The following is a 23,062-nucleotide window of genomic DNA, read 5'->3' as shown; positions in this document are numbered from 1 at the left end:
CCAGAATGGGGAGATTTTAAGAGGATCATGTGTACCGGGTTGTGAGCAGCGTTGGTTTTGCTCGGCCATTGAAATTTTGGAGCGCAATAGGATTGATGTTTTAAGCTATGCTCAATCGATGTGCGTTCCTTTAGAAAAAGATAGGGGTAAGTCCAGAAGATCGAACGTCACCTTCGTTCCAAAAATCTTCTTTCAGTCCGTAAAAAAGTCTTGATGGTACGCCATGGCTTTAACTCCTTCTCATTTCGAGCTAGTATCTTGTGGAATAAACTTTCGGATGACCTTAAGAATTACAAAGATTTTTCCACGTTTAAATCCAGTTTGCTTAAGCTTAAACTTTTAGATCTCTGTACTTGTAATATTTGCAAAATTTACTGAACTCTATTTTTTCAAATTTTTTTTTGTTGGTGTAAATTAGATATTTATCTATGGTAAACTAACTTGGAATAAATGAAATAAATAAAATAAGCGTCGCAATATCATGATCATTGGACCGAAAGACTTTGGTAAGACTTTCCTTATGGACACTATCAGATTCATATTTAAAACCTTTTTGAACCCAGCGGATGATAAGACACCTTACAGGATGCCGAACACTGCGAAACCATGTTTTTCAATGACTTTAGGTGGTCAAAGAGCATGATTAGATACAATGATCTCCTTGATCTCCTTGTTTTGCTTGAGGGTCACCCTGTAAGATTTCCTGTCCCTAAAAATCAACGTGTGAAAGACACGCGGGACGTCCCAATTATTGGTACAAGTCAGTGTCGTTTAACTTATGGGAAAGATGACAATGACGAGGACAACGAAACAAAAGGGGTTTGAATGGAAAATGGTATGATGAAAGTACGTTGGGTTGTTTATCGTCTCCCATTTTCAATTCCAAATATTGTTGAAATGGACCCTTGCCTAAGACCCTATGCTAATTTGGTATTTTACGGGGTTCACACTGCATGAAGAGTAAAGTTTATTAGTTGTTAGTGTAAATTACCTACAGTTAACCACACTTAATCACAGTTAACCGGTGCTCTCTGAATAAAAAAAATTTTTTTTTTAAAAAGCACTGGCTAACTGTGGTTAATTATGTTTGTTAGGAACCACAAGCGCCGTAGACCACCTAAACAACAAAAAAAGTTATAAATTTAGCTAATACCGCAGTCTGCCACCACGTCGTTTCTTTAGCATGCGATTGGGCACCAATTTAATGATAAGGTCAACCATGCGCTTATCAAAGTTTTCAATTGTGCTTTTGACTCGTGCACTGAACTTCTCAAAATTTTCCTTTGTGATGCGGTTTTTCAAAGCATCTTCCGATGATTGACGTGCAACCAAGTTGAAAACATTTTCTATGGGATTGATATCGAGACTTCTTGGAGGGATCAGGAACACTTCTGCATCCACATCTTTGAAAGCTTTTTTTGCCTTTGCGGAATTCTGCACTGGACACCCATTTTGAAGAAACATGTTGCCTTTGATATGTGCAGTCTTTTTAAACACGTCCGAGAAATCCTTCCTTACCATTGCCGAGAAGTGTCTCCATTCCAGCGCTTGTAGTACTTTTTACAAAAAACAACGCCACCACGCGGTGAGAGTGCTACCATAAAATTACGTCCACCTGTACCAGCCCACTTCCACTTTGTTGTGCATAAAGGACTGAGCGCATCCTCCATGCAATAGTTCTTGTTGATCAAGCTTCATCGTGGGGGTTATTCTTATGCGTAAAACCTGTGCCATCAAGATAGAAATTTATACGATTCATCCAAAAGTTCTTTGGGAACCTCAAAGCTTTCCGGGCAAAAGTGAGTCTCTTATGGAATTCTGAACGCTTCATAATACCTTTGCGATGTGAGTGTAGGTAGCGGTACCCATGTTTTCATAGCACTCTAGAGATTGTTGCCATAGAGATTCCCTCGCCAATACCAGATTCTAAAGATAAACGTCTAAATGTAAACGGCCCAATAGAGTTACGCAACCGGTTAATTTCACTCAATTTGCGCGGTCTGCCAAGGTTGAGTTTACAGCGGTGGAAGGCACATTTAATTGGCGGTTTAACATGGCGGAATACTGTGGCACGACTGTAGAGTAGGAAATTTGAGCATAATCTTTGTAACGGACATCTTCATCTCCACTTATAGAAATCTCATAAAGAGGGAATCTTCCATTGTCACACGGTTTCTTTTTCTATTCATTGTTTTAGATTTTTGAAATATTTTTTCCTAAAGTAAAAAAAAGAAAAGTAAATATAATATCTTTTCGTAAACAAGTAACGACAATATAAACAAAACAATGCACAGGAGAAGATCTTGATAAAGTAAACAAACAATAGCTCCTGTAAAAATAAACCCCGTTATTTTAACCTTCATTCCTTTTTGAACTGGCCTTTGTCAAATGTCGCGTTAAGAATTATATACATTCCGTAGACTTATAAATAGAATTCTAGAATATATGGTAGTTATTTTTATCATACTATTTTTTATTTTCCATACGTCAAATGTATTTATCTACTTTATGACTTATTAGCTTTGTAAAATAAAAGCTATCCAAGCTATTTCGTTATGATGTTTACTTTGATTTTGTCGGTCTTCTCCTTTGACCCGTTCTTTCGCCTCCTACGAGACACCATGGCAGGTAGGCGTGGTATTCTTTAATGTCCCCACTGCAGGGCTGGACCAGCTTCTTTCCTTTAATGACCGGCTAACCTTAATCATAAAGATGTCGGTCGAAGAGAACGAAAACAAAGAAAGTTTTGAAAAGATACATAATAATCTGGCCGTACGTTCAAATAGCATCTCCATGTCGACTCTTGATTTCCACCTCAAATAAGCAATGGTGGTTATATTAAAGCACTACGTGCCCCAAAAACTTATTTATGCAACAAAGCATCAAAACAAGGTCGCAATTGAAGACCAATGCACTTTTTCATAGCTGATCAGAGGTTTAAATGTTTCTTTCAAACTATAATTGCGGCTGACCGAAGATGGGTCAAGTTACCTACCACCAACCCCTACCAGAGAGTCCAGGTTCCAAATTTCTCAGACAATCTTCTGCAAAAATTCATGAGACTGGTGAGTTCCCCTCCCCCTAAGGCAATGTTGGTTGAATCTGAGTATTTTCCGTAGTCAAAATTACGTCCCACCAAGGCAACATTGATTGAGGGTGCGGGGGCCAAATGAGCAAAATTGTCTCATAATTTTTGCAGGTGATTGTAGGAAAGACCTGATGATCCTGCTTCAAAAGAACCAGACTCATACACTACCTCTTATCCAGTATTAAAGTGACCACCAACCCCTTTAGCCCCTTATTTCACCTCAGTATAACTAGATAAACTTTGCTCTTAAATAGCCTTTGAAGAAGGATTTTCACGGAAGCCGAATCTCTCACTTGAATACTAGATCAGAGGTAAATTTTATCTCAATTAAACTGCATTTTATTTGTTTAATTTTATCAAAAAGAAACTAGAACATCCATATTATATGAGGTAAGGATATTATCAATCCAGAACCGTCGAACAGTTCGAGAATCAAACTACTCGAACTTACTCCAACAAGTAAAGTTGTAGTAATAATACTTTACTTTTAGAGATTTTCAAAACATTTAGCGGTTAGTGTAAAACACAGGTTACAGATCAGAGGTCAGTGTTGACAGGTCAGCTTCAATTACTATAAAACACAAAGAAAATGGTTGAAAAACATTTGTTAATGTCCAAAGGTATTTTATTGATCTAGAACTATGTTAAAGCTTAAATTATACCCACGTGCTTACCACGGACCTGTAATACTTTTATTATATATTACATCTATACCAGCCATATAAAAAAATTATGTTTTCAATGTTATACGCATGTTACGTATGTTATATACAACGAATAAAGAAATATTCGAATATCGATCTCACCTTTGCTTTTTAAGGTCTTGTTAGACGGTAACATTTTTGTGTAACACTTGCTAACATTTCTAAAAATAGAAGATTTCAAAAATGTGCTCAAAAAATTGTTAACATATGTTACACGCAAACATTTTGTGTGTAACATTTGATTTTTTTTATTAAAAAAGAGAGAAAAAGAGAGAAAAAGAGAGAAAAATCGGCGAAAAAACACGTGCGCACTTGAAGTATCCTTTTAAATTCCCTTTAAATGGCGGCATCCTTTGATTCAAAATGTTAATCGATGTTACACAGTAACATTTTGTACAACATTTGCTATTTTTAGAAAATGTTACACAAAAATGTTACCGAATGTTATCGTCTAACAAGACCTTTAAACAGCCCCCAAACAGGAAAATAGCTATTTCACAATCACTACGTCATATTTCATTTTATCTCCTGTATTGTCGAGTGAGTAAACGTAATTATCGATGAAACCCAAATTCTCAAGGGAAAGTAATTACGAACTTGTTGCTCTCCATGGGAGAGCCTCGATAAAAATTTAATGACTTTCATTTGGAGATCAAGTTAATGACCATACGATGGAGAAAGCTATTAATTTTTTGTAGGCGTCAGATTCTTTTTATACTTTAGAACGGAATCTCTTTTTGCAACTTTTGAGATAAGGTTGTTGAGAGTTGACGATGTCAACATTTTTTTGTCTTTGGTTTTATGTTTGATGAACAATATTGATAACTTTTCACTGTCACCTTGAAATTGTGGTGTAGTGTTCTTGAGACGTTTTATACACAGCATTTATGCAGTCGCACGCTGGTAAGATAATATTTCATTTTATTAAGTTTGATATTTTTGCCCTATTTTCTAGACTTAGAATATTTGGCTTGTCAAACAATATTTTCTATTTCACTGAGATTTGTGAATATTTATTTTATCAGATTGAGGACAATTCTTGATTTGATTTTGTACAAATTTTGATAAGATTTGTGACCAAAGAATTTTCTTTTGTTCTTAGTTTGAACGCACTGTTACAAACACGTCACGTACTGACTCGTCTCAATTCGCTGTTCCCACAACATTCAAACAGCAGACCGTATGATATAAATGAACAAAAGAGCAGCCGCTAAACGAATCGATTATAGCGCCCTGCATAACACAGGCAAACGTGTGCCCTTAACCGAACCGTCAACTATGGCAGACGAAAAACAAGAAGATGGCAAACAACCCATCGACCCGGTGGACTTATTCGTTGAAGTGGAAGTCCTGAAAGATGATATTGGAGATTTTGTGGACGAGATGTCATTTGATGTAACTCCAGCACGTGAGATAATCGCCACATTAAAGGAATTGAGGTCCGAGTTTAGGACCAAGCACACCAAGATAAAATTATTAATTGGCACTCCCAGGTACAATACTGATTACAAACGAGAATTCGATGACGTCATCCAGAAGATCAAAACTGGTATCGAAATGTCCAAGGAAGCTCAATCAAAGGAAGCAGCAACCCAGAAGACCATTCTCAACCACCAGGAGAAGTCGAAGCTTTTCCAAGTCAACACAACCCTCAGGATTGCAACAGAGCTCGAGTCCGAATGGTGTGAGTCCACCATTCCACAACTGACTGATGACCAACTCTTGAAGCTACAGGATAACCAGAAGGTGTCGGCAAAGAAATTGGAAACTGTGACCCAGAACTACCAAGAAATCCTGAAATACCCTGCTGCATCTGGTGCAATGAAGAAAGCAGTAGAAGAACTTGGTAAGAAATATGATTTTATTATTTCTAAGAAGACTGACTTTCTGAAGGACCTGGAGAAAGAAGTGGATCAAAGGGAGCTCAACAAGAGGGATCTAATCAAGGAGGGGAAGCTGAATATCAATTTGGCAAAATTTTCTGGGTACGATTCACCTTTGGACATCTATACCTTCCAAACTGAGTTCGAGAAGCTTTATGTTCGTACTACAACTAAGAGAATGCTACCGGACCTTTTGATTAATAACCATCTATCAGAGCCAGCATTGTCTCTGGTTAAGCATGTTGATAAAATCTCTGAGATCTGGGAACGATTGAAAGCAACTTATGGGGACACCAGATTTCTTTTGGCCAGGAAGGTTGCCAAATTAGACAATATCTCTCAGCTGGGGAAAACCAAGGACCCTGAGAAGTTGATTGCCGGAATCAGTCAGATCATTAGCCTGATGAGGGATCTCTTAAATTTGGCTTCCAAGCACAACATTGAAAAAAACCTATTTTACGGGGAAGGTTTGGAAAAAATCTATCGTTTAATGGGGAATGCTCGTATGACCCAGTGGCTGAAGGAATCCTGTGAGTTAGAGGCAAATGAGAAAGTCCTATGGAACCAACTTCTACTTTTTCTCGAGAAGGAGCTTAAAGTTGAGCAACAGAGGCTGAGATTCTGTGGGAACAATGAAAAATCACCCCCAGGTCCAAAGGGCGGAAAAGGCTCGTGTGCATTTTTTGGGGAAAAGCAAGAATGCAAGAAATGTTTATTGTGTGGGGCAAAGGATGGGGAACATGATCATGTTTCCACTGGATCAATTGGATCCAAAGTAATCCAATACTTTTCCTGTCGTGCTTTTGCTGAAAAACACCCTCCCAACGATTCTCGATGTTACGAAGGAAGGGATTTTGCTTCCAATGTCTCTACCCTGGGGCTGACTGGAACAAAGGGAAACATGCCAAAGGGGAATGTCAAGCTGAATTTATATGTCCACACCCTTCACACAATTCTTATCCCAAAAAGAAGCACGTCTTACTCTGTGACGAGCATAAAAATTCCAAGGATAACGAGGAATTACTGGAACGATATAAGGCAAAATGCATGAGAAATCCTAGCTTACCGTCCTTTTCCAGAGAAATTAAATTATCATTTCACGCGAGCAGCGCAATCCTTACCTCTGAAATCCATCAGCCAGTTGCTGAGAAAAATGTCCTGCAACCGAATGTTCCTGTGCAGAACTTTGTAGAATCAAACGTTGCTGATTCAGAGGAAGATATCAAAGATCGTGGAATCTATATGCTCCAACAGATCAAGCTTCATAGCGAACTGTTCAACATATTCTTCGATTCAGGCTGCAGTGATTTCCTGATTACCGAGGATGCAGTTAATCGTCTTGGTTCCAGTGCTACAATGCTGTCAAAAGTTCCTGTTTCCGTTGGAGGACTTGCTGGATCAAAAACAATATCAGATCATGGCTTGTACCGGATTAAATTACCGTTATCTACCGGGAAACATGCGCAGTTATCCGGACACTATGTGATGCGGAGAAGAGTCTTTTCGATGCAGCGGGCGCAATAGCGAAAATATTCCCAAAATTACCAAAATCTGCCGGTGGCAAAGTCGATATGATGATCGGCATTTCCTACTTTCGCTATTTCCCAAAACTTATATTCCAATCACCAACGGGTTTATCCATATTCAAATCAGTTTTCAGAGGTTCTGATGGAACCACCGGTGTCCTTGGCGGTCCACATGAATCATTTTCCCGTACTTTCGATGCTCATCTGTCAGCAACTTTCTATACGGAACTCGCCCGTATCCGCGAACTCTCGATTGTGGAATCCCCAACTATCCAAAATTCCACTCCTTTGATTGATCATACAGCTTATCGATCAAACATTCTGAAATCTTTTGAATCTGCCGAGAACGCAGGTTCACAGATAACGTATCGTTGTACAACGTGCCGAAATTGCAAAGATTGCAAATCCCATGAATCGATTGAGGCTATTAGCATAAAAGAGGAAGCTGAGCAAGCCATAATTAATTCATCCGTATCGATTGATACAAATACGTGCACGACCACTGCCAGGCTACCGTTAATGTTCGATCCAGTAAAGCGCCTCGCACCCAATAAATCGGTCGCTTTGAAAGTATACAGCCAGCAGATAAAAAAGCTTAACAATCCCACGAATGCCCAAGATAAGTCGGATGTGTTAGAATCAGAAGCAAAGTTGCAGAAACTTGGATTCGTTGATTATGTGAAAAATCTCCCTGCTGATGTCCAAGTTGATCTGAGAAACAATCCTGTCCAAAATTTTATCCCGTGGAGGGCAGTGTGGAAACCCACATCTATCTCAACCCCTTGCCGTATAGTCTTTGATGCATCTATGGTTACATCATCAGGCTACAGTCTTAATGATATTCTCGCTAAAGGAAAGAATGGTTTGAACAAATTGCAGGAGATCGCCATTCGTTGGTCAACACACCAAGTTGGTATTCACTCAGATATCAGCAAAATGTACAATACCATTCGGCTCGACCAAAGAGATTGGTGCTTGCAAAGATATATCTGGCATGAGAATCTCGACCCCACAAAAATCCCTGACGAAAAGGTGATCAAAACACTTATTTATGGAGTGAAGCCAAGTGGGAATCAAGCTGAATATGGGCTTAGAAAGATTGCTGACATGTCGAAAAATGAATTTCCTGAAACCAGTAGAATCATCAAGAAGGACATATACGTTGATGATTGCATTAGTGGTGCAGCCTCACTCGAAATGGCTAGTCAAAGAGCTGATGAAATGGAGTTAATCGTCAATCGTGGTGGTTACAAACTGAAAGGCATTACTTTATCCGGTGAGAATCCAAATGAGAACTTGTCTGATGATGGCAAGTCACTGGTTGTTGCTGGACTCAAATGGTTTCCAAAAGACGATGTGATATTGTTGAACATTGGAGAATTGAATTTTGCCAAACGCAAACGTGGGAGGAAACCACCTGTCAGTGATAATTCAATTCCAGAACGATTAACCAAACGCCATTGTGCCTCCAAGGTAGGAGAGATATACGACCTTCTTGGAAAGATGACGCCAATTTCAGCAGGATTCAAATTAGACCTTCATGACTTAGTCATCCACAAGCTTGACTGGGATGATGCTATTCCAAAGGAGCTGAGACCAACTTGGATAAACAACTTCCAAATGATGCAAGAGATGAAAACAGTTTACTTCAAGAGATGTGTTGTACCTGAGGATGCCGAATCATTATCGATTGAAACGATTGACACAGGTGATGCCAGTTCAAGTATTGCCTGCTCAGATCAAAAGGCGTAGTGGTGATTACTGCTGTCAACTTCTGTTTGCCAGGTCAAAAATCCTTCCTGATCATACCTCCCAACCAAGAGCTGAGATGATTGCAGCTCTACTCAACATTCACACCAGTGAGGTCGTAAAGAGATCACTTGGAGATCTTCATAAGTCGTCTATGAAACTTTGTGACAGCCAAGTTGTACTGCACTGGATTGGCAATGATAAAAAACCACTCAAACAATGGGTTAGGGACAGAGTGATTGAGATTCGTCGTTTCTCCCAACCATCTGACTGGTACTATGTATCATCCAAGAACATGATTGCTGACTTGGGAACCAGAAGAGGATGCTCAATTGAGGATATATCAATGGATTCTGATTGGATTAACGGATATGAATGGATGTCGAAAGATCAATCTGAATTTCCAGTCACTCCAATCAACAGCTTGAAGCTTGATGCATCCCAGATAACAGAAGCCAACAAAGAAACATATCCTCAGGAATCAACGTTCTTGAGTAACCAATCAGTACCTTCTGAAGTTAAGAAACACTTCGATTTTTTACAGTATATCATTGATCCAAACAAACACTCATACAGCAAAGTAATCAGGCTAATGACAATGGTTATGAAGTTCATCCGCAAGATCCTTTCACGTAAAGTTAATCCTTCCAAACTGAAGTCCCACCCATGGTGCAAAGTTGTATCGACATCTGACACTGACAAAGCCAAATCTTACTACTTCAAGAAATGCACGGCAGAGATTCAACACTTTCTGCCAAAGAAAAAGTATGAGAAGATTTCAAGGATGAAAGATGGAGTTCTCATTTACACCGGAAGAGTCTTAACATGTGATGACATCACTGTTACCGGAAGATTTACAAAGGCAATGAAAGATCTCTCATCCACAAGCTTCTGCGTCCCCTTGGTTGATAAACACTCACCTGTTGCATACGCCATTGTTAATGACGTACACTGGAATGACCAGAATGCTTCTCATCGGGGAATAGAAACAACTTTGAGAGCCGTACTCAGACATGCTTACATATTGGAAGTTAGATCAATCATCAAAGCTATCAAACGATCGTGTCCTAGATGCAGGTACCTTGAGAAGAAAACTATCGAAGTTGCTATGGGTCCAATTCCAAGCTCAAGACTCACTGTTGCTCCTGCGTTTTACATGTGTCAAGTTGATCTATCGGGTCCATACAAAGCATTCTCTCCACACAACAAACGAGCCACGATCAAAATCTGGCTTGTAGTATTTTGCTGCTCAACTACCTCGTCAACTTCAATTAAAGTCATGGACGATTATTCTACACCTGCTTTCTTACAAGCCTTCATTCGTTTCGCCAGTGATGCAGGCTTTCCAAAAACCCTCTACTGTGACGAAGGAAGTCAATTGCTCAAGGGTTGCAAAGATATGAGACTGAAATTCAAGGATACTGTGAATCAGCTACATCAAGATGTGGAAGTCGAATTCAACTCATGTCCAGTAGGTGGCCATAATTTCCATGGGAAAGTGGAAAGACGAATTCAAGAAATCAACAAGTCATTAGAACGAAGCATCTCCAATGAACGTTTATCATTGCTTCAATGGGAGACTTTGTCCTCTCAGATTGCCAATTGCATCAACAATCAACCTATTGGGATCAGAAATGAAGTTTCAGATTTCGAGTCGATGGATCTACTCACCCCAAACAGACTTCGCTTAGGACGAAACAATGAGCGAAGCCCTGAAGGAGAGATGCTAACAACAATTCACCCAAACAAAATCTTGGATGCCAACCAACAATGTTTCGACGCATGGTTTGAAGTTTGGCTGTCAACTCATGTACCCAAGCTTTTGTCACAGGAGAAGTGGTTCACTTCAGACGGACAACCATCAAAAGGAGATATCGTGCTATTTCTCAAGCACGAATCCAACATCAACAACACCTATCAATATGGGATGATTGACAGTGTCCACAAGGGCAAAGATGATGTCATCAGACAAGCAACTGTCAAGTACAAAAACCATCAGGAACAAGCATTTCGACTCACCAAACGCGCCATTCGTTCACTCGTTCTCATCAGATCGTTTGATGAGATTGACATTATGAAAGAGCTCGGTACAATGGCTGCACTCGCTGACTCTCGTTTCCACTGGAGCAACTGATGATTTCGTCGTTGCAGCTATTCCAGGTGATGTATTACTTATTTTCATTACTGTACATACTACTGATACTACTCGTGTTCGTGATTTCTACAAGATGACGTCGACGCTTCACATCGACGTTACAAGGCATTCAAATTTGACATCGGTGATGTCCCTATGTTGAGAACCTATGATAACTTCTCTGAAGCTGAGTTTATTTAGATTCATTGGTGATCAACTCGTTCAATTTCGTGATGTACAACACTCGTTCAATTTCGTGATGTACAACACTCGTTCAATTTCGTGATGTACAACACTCGTTCAATTTCGTGATGTGCAACACTCGTTCAATTTCGTGATGTGCAACACTCGTTCAATTTCGTGATGTGCAACACTCGTTCAATTTCGTGATGTGCAACACTCGTTCAATTTCGTGATGTGCAACACTCGTTCAATTTCGTGATGTACAACACTCGTTCAATTTCGTGATCTGCGACACTCGTTCAATTTCGTGACGATCAACATTCATTTCAATTTGGTGATGTTCGACAACTGGGTTCTGACGATGTCAGAGTTACTTATGTATTGAGAAAATTGTTGTTGTTTTGACACACCCTTTCGAACTTTGATTGTTTCATGGTGGGGAGTGTCGAGTGAGTAAACGTAATTATCGATGAAACCCAAATTCTCAAGGGAAAGTAATTACGAACTTGTTGCTCTCCATGGGAGAGCCTCGATAAAAATTTAATGACTTTCATTTGGAGATCAAGTTAATGACCATACGATGGAGAAAGCTATTAATTTTTTGTAGGCGTCAGATTCTTTTTATACTTTAGAACGGAATCTCTTTTTGCAACTTTTGAGATAAGGTTGTTGAGAGTTGACGATGTCAACATTTTTTTGTCTTTGATTTTATGTTTGATGAACAATATTGATAACTTTTCACTGTCACCTTGAAATTGTGGTGTAGTGTTCTTGAGACGTTTTATACACAGCATTTATGCAGTCGCACGCTGGTAAGATAATATTTCATTTTATTAAGTTTGATATTTTTGCCCTATTTTCTAGACTTAGAATATTTGGCTTGTCAAACAATATTTTCTATTTCACTGAGATTTGTGAATATTTATTTTATCAGATTGAGGACAATTCTTGATTTGATTTTGTACAAATTTTGATAAGATTTGTGACCAAAGAATTTTCTTTTGTTCTTAGTTTGAACGCACTGTTACAAACACGTCACGTACTGACTCGTCTCAATTCGCTGTTCCCACAACATGTATCACCTCGGGTATGATAACAAGAATTGATGAAAATAGCGTCAATGGGATTATATTCTATAAATGTTTCAATATTTTTATCCCCTGCTTTGTATTTTTGATAAAAATAACGTCACTATTTTCATCTCTCTAAAACAGCTCTCTTGGAGTATTTATTGTTTTCAAAACCTGTCAATCTATATCCACTTGTAGCGTCAGCATCCTATTATGCATAAAGAATGTTTTATTGTTAATTGGTGTACAAAACCTCATACTTTGAGATAACATCATTATTTACATAATTTAAGTGTTATTTGTTGTCAATATTGGGGGTTGATGGTTTGTTGTTTAAGTCTTCTAAATAACATAACTAACATATTTTGATATTACATTTCCATTGCATATAATATTTTCAGGAACTTATGTTACGAGTTGTATGTTATATGTTGTATGTTACGATTGCATTACAGTTTTCCGGTCTGTAATTTGTATGACCTGTAATCTGTGACCCGTCACCTGTGCTTGAGTCGGCTAAGGACGTGATTTTTCGAAAAATTATAGTTTTTCCACGTGTATAAATAGTGCTTTCTTTCAATTTCTTTTCTCCTTTTTTCGCCTTTTAAACTAGCTTTTTAAGATTCGAATGTTTATCATCGAACACACGCGCGCAACTCTTTTTCGAATGTTTTTATTCGATTTAAATTTGGTATGTGCAAGCAATTTGGACGGTCTTGGAAATATTTTCTATGGAAATTTCTCGAAGTCTCTTCATTTTCTGAACAAAGCAAAGGGGTGGGAAACTTTTTTTAGCAGGTCCCTCAAAGTTTCTTTGTTTGAAAGATGCCTTTGTATATAATCGAAATTATGGTTTATCATTCAATTTATGGATATATTCTTCACCTTTATAAACCAAAAGCATTTCTGCTGCACGATTTCATTTAAAATATCTATATCTATTTCCACCTTTGACTTTAGTACATTGTACACAAAATTCTTTGAAAACTGCCATGAAACATCTGATAAAAAATTATTTTTTCAATGCAGGTGATATTGTTATGTGTCAAGTGATCGGGATTCCCATGGGAATCGATCCGGTGCCATTTTGGGCTAATCTTTTCCTCTACCAATACGAACAAAGGTATATGAGCAGGGTCATTGAGGAAAATAAGTTTAAGGCTCGCCATTTTCATTCGACTAAAAGATTCATTGATGATTTGTGTGATATCAATGACGGTAACTTGTTTCAGTCTGTGTATAGAGATATCTATCCAGATGAGCTTGAAGTCCTTGAACTCAAAATTGAGCACTCTGGTAATCATGCTTCTTTTTTAAACCTGGATATTACCATCAAAGACGGGATATTTATTTATAAGTTGTTTGATAAACGGGATGCATTTCCTTTTTCCATAGTCAGAATGCCACATAAAGATAGCAACTTGCCAGAATCGATTTTTTATTCTTCTTTTGTTGGTGAACTTCTAAGGATTGCTCGTTCTACGTTACTTTTCGAGGACTTGAAAGTTAAAGCCAGAGTTTTAATACAAAGAATGCGATGTCAAGGTGCTGAAAACGCAAAGTTAGATTGCAGTCTTCGACGGGTTATAGTTCGTCATTTTTCAGAATTTTCAAGATTTCAACTCTCTCAAGATTCACTCGTTCGCCAGCTCTTGCGGTGAGCGGTCACGGTGTACGGGGCTTCGAACCGGGTTATAGTCCGATTTTTTAAATTCTCATTCTTTCCCCACTCTTTCCATCTTATTCTTTGAACTGTAAAATGTGTGTGAGAGCCACAGGGTTGGATAGTGGCAATCCAATCCCAGTTCCTTCTCTTCTAGTATGCTTTCTTCAACGTTGTGGCAGAAACGTGTCAAAGGTGTGGCAACTTTGTCTAGTAGAAAGTATACTTCTTTTATCATTGTAATTTTAGTTTCTTCGGCTGGTTCCGTGGTTTTTACGTTTTAGTTTATTTTATATTATTGCGCGCGTTTTATACAGCACCTGACCCCGAGAATGTAGGTGAAATTTGAATCAGACCTGAAAGATGTAGATTTGCATTTTAGAAAACATTGAATGTTTTCAAGGAAATTTTGAACTCCCAAAATCCTTTCCCAGGGGTTAGTTTTATTTCTTTTGATAGATAAGCTAATTGTTTTTGTCCTTGAAGTTGACTCCCATTTTCGTTATAACCCCCAGAATGTAGGTTTGGTTTTATGGCTTTAAATCTAGTAATAGTAAAATGTTGATATTCTTTCAATTGGATTAATTATAACAGCAAATTTTAGAAAGATTTTGTGCCAAAACAGTATTCTAAAGAGCACTTTGTTATTCTGAAAATTGAATTTTTTTGCTTTTTAACCCCCAGAATGTAGGTGAAAAGATTTGGTTGTTGAGAGCGGAATTTTAGTATTCATCGGAAATGATTGCTCTCTTAAGGAAATTTATGATTTATAAATAGAGCCTGACAAAAGTTTAACAAAGATATTAATTTTATCGTGCAACCAAATGTAGGTGAAAAGATTTGGTTGTTGAGAGCGGAATTTTAGTATTCATCGGAAATGATTGTTCTCTTAAGGAAATTTATGATTTATAAATAGAGCCTGACAAAAGTTTAACAAAGATATTAATTTTATCGTGCTACCAATGAGGAAAAGTAAAAGAAAGGACGAAAAGAAGAGACATGAAAATTGTTTTTATTTTGTAGGTTGAAAATTTCGTGTTAAAATATGTAAATAATGTAACAATACCCCTCCCTCATAGCCCCAGTGGAACTTTTTTCCACAGCGGGGACAAAAATTTCTACTAAAGGCCCAATGGGGATAAAAATTCTATTGTTCCAAACTTAGGCAAATCTTCTGATTGGGCTTGGGTCCCAGTAGGTCTGGGACACGTCGTAAAAGCTCAGAATGTCAACATTAATCATCTCTCAGGTAGTACTTTCATGTAATGAAAGTACAAGAAACAAGTTTTATATAATTTGACAGACTTTTCATGTCGGGTTATGAAGGCCCCCAAATTGTAGGTCAACTAACCCTAAAAGGTAGGTCAAACATTTTCGTCAAAATATCTAACTTAGAACAATAAATATTGAAATGAACTATTTTCCCCATTTCCTTAGTTCATTAGGAATAAGAAAATACCCTATCATCAGAATTTAATTCCAATAGATTTCGATTTAGACAGGATTTATTTAAAAAATGTCTCTATTCGGGTAGTATCCAATCAACTTCGATTCAGATTTCCGTTGGAAAAAATTAATTCAAGTTAAAATTTCATGTCTAGAAATAATAAGTAATATGTAACAGTATGCCCTGAAACAACTTTTCATGAAGTTGAACAATCGTTAAGGCTACAATGCTTAAAAATGAGAAACCTACATTCTCGGGGTTTACTACATTCTCGGGGTCAGGTGCTGTACTTTCAATAAACACATCTTTTTACTATCTTTTATCTGTGGTGGTGTCTAATTTACACTGCTTGGCCTACCTACACAACCCTATTTCCATCCTATAGGAGGATATTTTCGAAAAAGGCCGAAATCCTGTGTAGGTCGAAAACTGAGGAACAGATAATGTGTTTTCTTGAAATATTTTTTGACTCATATTGAGTTACTTCATTCCATCTTAACTCATATTGAGTTACTTTCTTCCTTAAAGTCATTTTAGATCACTAGTTTTACATTGACGGATTTCTATGTCATCATATTTTCCTTTTCTACTCCAACCTGATTGATTTTCTGTGAATGTTCATTCTAGATTTTTGTTGTATTTGTATTGTCTTTTTGAGTAGTTGAAAGTTTTATACTTCTAGACTATATATATTCAAATATGATGAGAAAGAGAAAGACTTCGTAACCTCGGTTTTCTGCATTCAAATTTTTGTTATTGGTTTACTTTAATCAAATAAGTTTTAGGTGGATCTCTGCAGCTCGATATAAAGAGCGAGCCGCCCGACCAGTTCCAACATTCCTGGGCATTCGCTGGGGTCCCCTCATCGAGGGACGTCGACGTCAGCCGAAAAAGGCATTTCCGGCCATTTTGACGGCCCGGGCGCGCTCGACATCGGGTCCTTGGGGGTTGGACCGGTGGGGCCCGAGGTGGATTACACGTCTCAGCCCAACAGAACATTAAGGAAGGCCATTGGGCTTCAAGCGTGCCCTTGCGATTAAAAATCTCGGAAATTGCGGATTCCCGGGCCCTTTCGGCGGTCTTACGGGACTTCCGGAAGGGCCCACGTACCGGATTCGACTCGGGCCATACTAGAGGAACGGAGAGCGAGCCATCCTACCAGTTCCAACGTTCCCGGGCGTTCGCTGGGGTCCCCTCATCGAGGGACGTCGATGTCGGCCGAAAACAGCCTTTCCGGTCATTTTGACGGCCCGGGCGGACCCGAAACCGGGTCCTTGGGGCTGGGACCGGTGGGGCCTGAGGTGGAGTACACGTCTCAGCCCAACAGAACATTAAGGACAGTGGCGTGGTGGGAAGGATTTTTCTGGGGTGGCCAAGGCAAATATGGCGCCCTTTTTAAAGATTTTTTGTTTTTGGCGCCCCTCTCTATACGCTCATTATGACAAAAAAAAAAAGGGAGTGTGCGAGCGAAGCGAGCCAGAAAATTTTGAAGTGATGAGGGGCGCCATTTTTGTTTTTTTCATTTGTCAATCTTTCGATATGGGCGCCTGAAAAATCCTTCTTGGCATCCTTTATTTTTGGGCGCCCCTTCTCAAAAGGGCTCCGCTGGGGGGGGCCTGGCCCCCCCTGCCACCACGCCACTGATAAAGGAAGGCCATTGGGCTTCAAGCGTGCCCTTGCAAGTAGCGATTAAAAAACTCGGATATTGCGGTTTTCCGGGCCCTTTCGGCGGTATTTCGGGACTTCCGGAAGAGCCCGGGGGAAAACGGACGTTTTTGGCCATTTCCGGGCTCCCGGAACCCAGTTTAACGTCCCTGGGGGTTGATATCGGTCGGTACTAGCATTGGAAACGCACCTCGGCCTTCGAAACCGATAAAGAGAGCCTTCTGAGACTTCTAGGAGGCTCAAAAGTGCCCAAAAGTAGCCAAAACGGGCCTAAAAATACCGGAGTCCCGGGGTCCTCCGGGACGTCTTGAACATCCGGATGGTATCCGAACACACCCCGGGAAGGTCTGGGTGAAATCTCAAGTGGTCCGGTCAAAGTCTAGAGGAGTTAGGCCCGATATACTAACCCAACCCCTAAAGACGCTACGGAATATTTTAGAAGGGCGTTAGAAGGATGTTTTTTAATTGTCCATTCATTTTTGATTGCTTATGTCATAAAAGTGTCAATATTTATTTTGACATAGGACTGTTTGGTGTCATTCTGTTCCTTGTTCATCAATGATTTCAAAAAAAAGGCTTCGTTTAAAACGCCAAATTGTACAAAAGGTTAGGCGGCGAAGAAAAAATTTGCCAGGTGTTACTTTTGCGCACATGGTGAAGAAAAAAAAGAAAAAAATTGCTATCTTTGAGTATGAAAATTTCAATGACCTGAGCAATTTTTTCCAAATTTTTCTCATTACGTCTCAAAACTCTGAGTGGAGTGCACGTGTGTTAAAGTGAAGGGTTGCTTTTTATCAGTAAGTTTAGGCAAACGTAAAAATTTGCAGATTTTACAATTGATTAATTTGAACTTCGTTTATATCATTTAGCAATTAATAAACAAGAAACAATCGCCATCGTCCAATCATGATCACTGTGACGTGGATATCTCAATATGTTTTACGTTTGGAAGTCAATACAATTGTTACAACAACCATAATTAGAATAGACTTTGAAAACCAGACGATCACAACGTACGAAGAGCCAAACCTGGATTGGCCGAACAATTTTATCAATCTTGTGGATGGCCAGTTCTGACTGCAGCTGGTCCACTTGAACGACGATGCCAAAGGAAAATTATTTTGTTTGTAAAACCAGACGATCACAACGTGCGAAGAGCCAAAACTGGATTGGACGAACAATTTTATTAATCTTGTCGATGGCCTGTGAATACAGCTGGTCCACTTGAACGGCGATGCCAAAGGAAAATTCTTTTGTTTGTAAATAAAATAAAGAAATCTTTTATTTTTTCAAATTTGTAAATAAAAAACGAAAACGCATACCAAATTCTCACTCAATGAGTAATATTGTTTGCTAGCTAGGTTGTAACAGTTCCAAAATTTAAATAAGAGAGTTGCATCTTTATTCGATTTGATGGATTTTTCTAGACGTTTTTACAGGCTTTTAGATTGCAAGATAATCATGTTTTCGGAAAATGAGCCGCGCACGATAAATAATGATGCTTGTCGTCCAGCTATATTTTTGAAATCAGAAGAAGGGAATTTGTTCTCATCATTGCATCATGCCAAAGAAAACACTGAGAAGTTTAATACGCTTAAGAAAAACTTAGTTTTTGATAATTTTGGCCGGGCTCATTTGACAACACCTCATTCCGGAACTGCGGATATTTTCATTAGAGCCCAGAGATTCAATAGCACCACAGCAGCCACCCACATAACCGACTTAGCTCCTATCATCACCCGCCATATCGAATCTGGAAAAACAGTTGTTCAAGTGCTTTCAGACAACGGTCCTGATATCAACCCAAAATCGTTACTGAACATACTGTTTTACTACAGATTATTTCGCGAGAAAAAGTTAGATTTGTTATCTGTAATGACATACTCTGCGAGATACTCGGCTTATAACCCGGTGGAACACTTATGGTCTCCACTTAGCAATAAACTCACAGGAGTAATTCTTTCTTCCCGTCTTGAAGGAGAAGATAAACCTCCTTCTCAACAATCAGGGCTATCAAAGGAAGAAATCAAAGAGAAGGAGGCCAAACTCTTCGATCAAGCCATGCATGACGTTTTAAATCACTGGAAGGATGCAACATTCGACGGATTCCCAATTAATGTGAAGATAATTAGTTGTGCGAGAGATGAACTTCTCTTTGATGACTATTCGAAAGTGAAAGAATTCCTAAAGTCGCCTGTACGAGATGCGCATCTGTACAATGACATCAATAAAGAATTCAAGCAAATGTTCGGTCATAAGAAGAGATATACAAACGAAGTTGTTTTCCAAAAATGCTCTGATAGAAGATGTTGCAAGGATTGGAAAGCCATCGAGGTAAAATCTTGTCTTACAAAGCACGAGATGAAGCTCTATGCTCCAATCAACAGTTCAACTTTATCGGGACACTATGAAACATTTCTTAATCTAGCCAATCGCGATAATCAAACTGGTTTTAAGTATAATGACGACGGACAACCTTCCAAAGTGAAAGCAGATCTTGGGAAGTGCGAGTTTTGTCCTTCTTTTGTCTTTTTTTCCAAAACTGAAAAGGAACGCCATAAAAGTTTGTTTCACCGAAGACAAAAGGAGAAGGCGCCAAAGTCTAAGGATTTCCCCTGTGAAGTTTGCAAAGAAGGTTTCTCGAGTGCGTCGGCCCTATCGAGACACAAAACGGTTAATGCGCATACCATAAAAGCCATGAAAAGGAAAGCTGTTACAGATCCATCTATCGAGCTGCCCAAACCAAAAAAGAAAAAACAAAAGACGGCAAAGGGAAAGGAGCAGATTAAAACGAAATCGAAATCTTCTCGACCGCGACGCACCATTAAAGATTTTTTGCGAGAGAAAGCCAGCTCAGGAAAAGTTTGACAAAGAATTCGACAATGTTGTATGGATTTCTTGTGAAAAGTGTGAAGAGGAAGAATCATGGTTCCACACTATTTGTGTTGGTTTGGAAAAGTTGACGGAAGCTGAAGCGGAGAAATACGATTACGTTTGTAAAAGTTATTCACGTTAAACTTAGTGTTTTTATCATGTATTTACCATTAGCATTATTATTCTTGTTCAAAAGACTTATTTCTATGTATACTTCTATATATCAAAACATTTTCTTCCCTCTCGATAGCAATTATATTATACAGTCCATATGGATTTTCCCGACTCGAATATGTCTAAGGATCAACGACCCTTATGAATCGATTTTCACATTGCATTCACTTTTTCGTGCAAATTTCTTTTTACCGAAGTGACGTAATCTTTGAAAGGGCCAATCAAAACGCCGTCCGCCAATTCTTTCGGCCTTCTATTTGAGTAATCGAGACTTGTCTCGATTTGGTTTCCCGTTCCTGATTTTCACTCATACTTTCAGTTTTCAGCGTAGTGGAGTCGATGGCCAAGTTGTGAAAATCTAAAAAAGAAAGAAAAATGACATATTGACATGTTTTCAGTGGTGGTAAAGTGTTGGATTTTAAAGACCGTTAAGAGGGTGGGTAGGTATGTTTGAAAACTAACGGTCTTTTCCCGTTACGCGTGGCAAGATTGAATATGGACGTCGCCCCTTAATTTATATAAGATAAATTCAAAAAAATGTTTTAATTTTTTTTTTTTAAATCAGTTTCCATGAAGATTTTATGTTCAGTTTTTCAGTTTTCATGAAAATTTCGCTTGTGTTAGTATGTCCTTTAAATTTTTGTGGCGTTTAAAAACAATGAAAGGTTTTTCGGGGAAGTTTTTTTTGAGTTCATTATCGTTTTTAATTATATTCCAATGTTTATTTACATGTTTCATCAAATCTTTGAAGTTTTCGTTGTAAGGAATGATAAAAGGAAGTTGGGTGGCTTTATTACCAGTCTGATTACCATTACGGTTAAGCTGTGCACATGCAGTATGAAGAAAAAAATATACAAAAAAATTTGAATAGAAATTGTGTTGTGTTTTTTTGTATTTATTTCTTATCCCGTTTATGTTGCCGCCTTCCGCTTAAATTTTTTCGGCTCCAATATTTTCAAGCATGTAATACTTGCACAGATTTGTAATACTTGCGCAGATTTGTAATACCTGCACAAATCTGCGCAGAGAAGTATTACATTACTGCGCAGCTCAAGTATTACAAATTTGCGCAAAATTTATTACAAACTGCGCAAGTATTACAAATCTGCGCACAACAAGTGTGAACCCCCTATGATTAATTTTCTTTTTGTAATTTCTTCTCCCTCCTCTCTGAAATTTGGTACGAAGGTAGAGTTTATAAATATCTTTTATTTCCAAAAACAGAATTTCCAAAAAATTGATGATGTCAGCATTTTGTTAGGAAAAACGAAAATTGCTGATTTTTGCTGACGTCATCAATTTTTTGAAAACAATTTTTTTGGAAATGAAAGACATTTATCCAACTTACCTTCGTACAAAATTTTAGCTCATTTTAATAAATATTCCAGGAGATATTAGTATTTCAAATTTTTGCTGACGTCAGCAAAAAGTGTTTTGCTTTAAATTTCCCAAAATGGCTGGAACAGAATTTTTGGCCCAGGACTTTTTGGAAAGGTATTAATATGAAGAGTTAGAGTTAAAATAATGAAAAATTTTCCCATAAAAAGCTGTGGAACAACTGGCCGTCACGGCCGTCACGATTTATCGAATTTTTTGCACAGGCCGTAACTTGCCTGAGTTGAGGCGGCCGCTCGGGTACGGGACGCCGAACCGGGTTCCAGGCCGACTTTTCAATCTTTCTCTTTCTGCTGCACTTTATAACTGTATGGTCAGACTTTGTGCCAATTTCTTAATTTCTTTCTTCTTGTTAAGCTGACGGATGACTCTAGAGTGGCAGGAGATGGTTACTCAAGGTACCGCACCTGATCTCAGACTTCGGTCTTCAGCTTATCACTTCCTTTTGTGTCTTGTGTATTCCTTTTTTATTTTTTTATTTCTTCTAAAATGTATATTTTACTGGCCCTTATTGGCGTTATTTTGGGTTGATGTAATTTAAGATGCACGATCTAACGATTTACGATTCACGATGCACGATCCATGCATAAAGTATGCTGATTATTCCTAATAATTATCATGAAACATAAATCATATAACATAATTCTAAAACAATGGCATAATCTTTTCTCGCTTTTGTTCACCACAGTAAATTTATCCAAAAAAAAGAAATAAATAAGCAATGGAACTATGAATAATTACGTCTACGACCGTAAAATTATGAAAAAAATAACTTGCATAATCTTACAATATAAAGAAAGTGAAAGTAATAAACAATGCACAAGAAACATTTTTGCTCTCAGTTTTAACAATCAATAATCGAATATAGGAATTTCCTTAAAAATATATATGTTATGTTATTTTGGGGGCGTCACTTTCAGTTAGGAAAGTCTTTGCCCATTGTGGATTTAGGTTAAATGACGAAGTTCTGTTTCCAGCCTACTGAACGACATGTGAAAAGAGATTATTTAAAAGACTATGAGGGAAAGAGGTTATAGATACTGAGTATGTTATTATCTTAATGATAAATGAAGAAGAGAGACAACAACCAGCTAAGACCATTATAACATTAGAGGAAGAGGTTTGTCACTTGGAGTTTTATAGAAAAAAAGAAATTATAAACAAAAAAGGATTATTTTTTTTAAATTAAGAACAGAAGAGGATAAAAGAGTATCTCTTATATTATACGATGAGTTATATTTATATTATAAGTAAGAGTTAAAATAAATGATTTGAGGTGAGGTATAATGTGAGTTTTGATAAGAAATATGATGTGAGCGGACAAAAGCAAGAAAAATAAGTGATTTTTTATAAGTTAAATAATGATTGTGGAAAGTAAAATATTTTTTGTATTGATGTAATAGATAATAAAAACTATAAAGTATAAAGTGTGTTTGGGCTTAATTTTTTGCATGAAGTTAAAGGTGATATATTATTTACAGTGTATATGTGTTTAAATATTAAATAA

At 38.0% G+C, this 23,062-nt stretch overlaps 2 protein-coding genes across 2 annotated transcripts; both read left to right on the top strand.

The window, feature by feature from the left end:
* The first annotated feature begins 4,542 nt into the window (after positions 1-4,542).
* Positions 4,543-7,199, top strand: LOC136820001 (uncharacterized). The gene is made up of 3 exons (XM_067076236.1): positions 4,543-4,695; positions 4,895-6,660; positions 6,813-7,199. The coding sequence occupies exons 2-3, from the start codon at positions 4,984-4,986 to the stop codon at positions 7,197-7,199; spliced, it is 2,064 nt and encodes a 687-aa protein (XP_066932337.1). The 5' UTR covers positions 4,543-4,695; positions 4,895-4,983.
* Positions 7,200-9,029: 1,830 nt separating this feature from the next.
* On the top strand, positions 9,030-11,084 carry LOC136820000 (uncharacterized). Its single transcript, XM_067076235.1, has one exon. The coding sequence runs from the start codon at positions 9,030-9,032 to the stop codon at positions 11,082-11,084; it is 2,055 nt and encodes a 684-aa protein (XP_066932336.1).
* The last annotated feature ends 11,978 nt before the right edge of the window (positions 11,085-23,062 follow it).

Source organism: Clytia hemisphaerica, unplaced genomic scaffold, assembly GCF_902728285.1.
Source record: "Clytia hemisphaerica strain Z4C2 unplaced genomic scaffold, Clytia hemisphaerica genome assembly, whole genome shotgun sequence".
NCBI lineage: Eukaryota > Metazoa > Cnidaria > Hydrozoa > Leptothecata > Clytiidae > Clytia > Clytia hemisphaerica.
The sequence above is the reverse complement of the archived record's forward strand: the minus strand, read 5'-3'. Positions and strand labels throughout refer to the sequence as shown.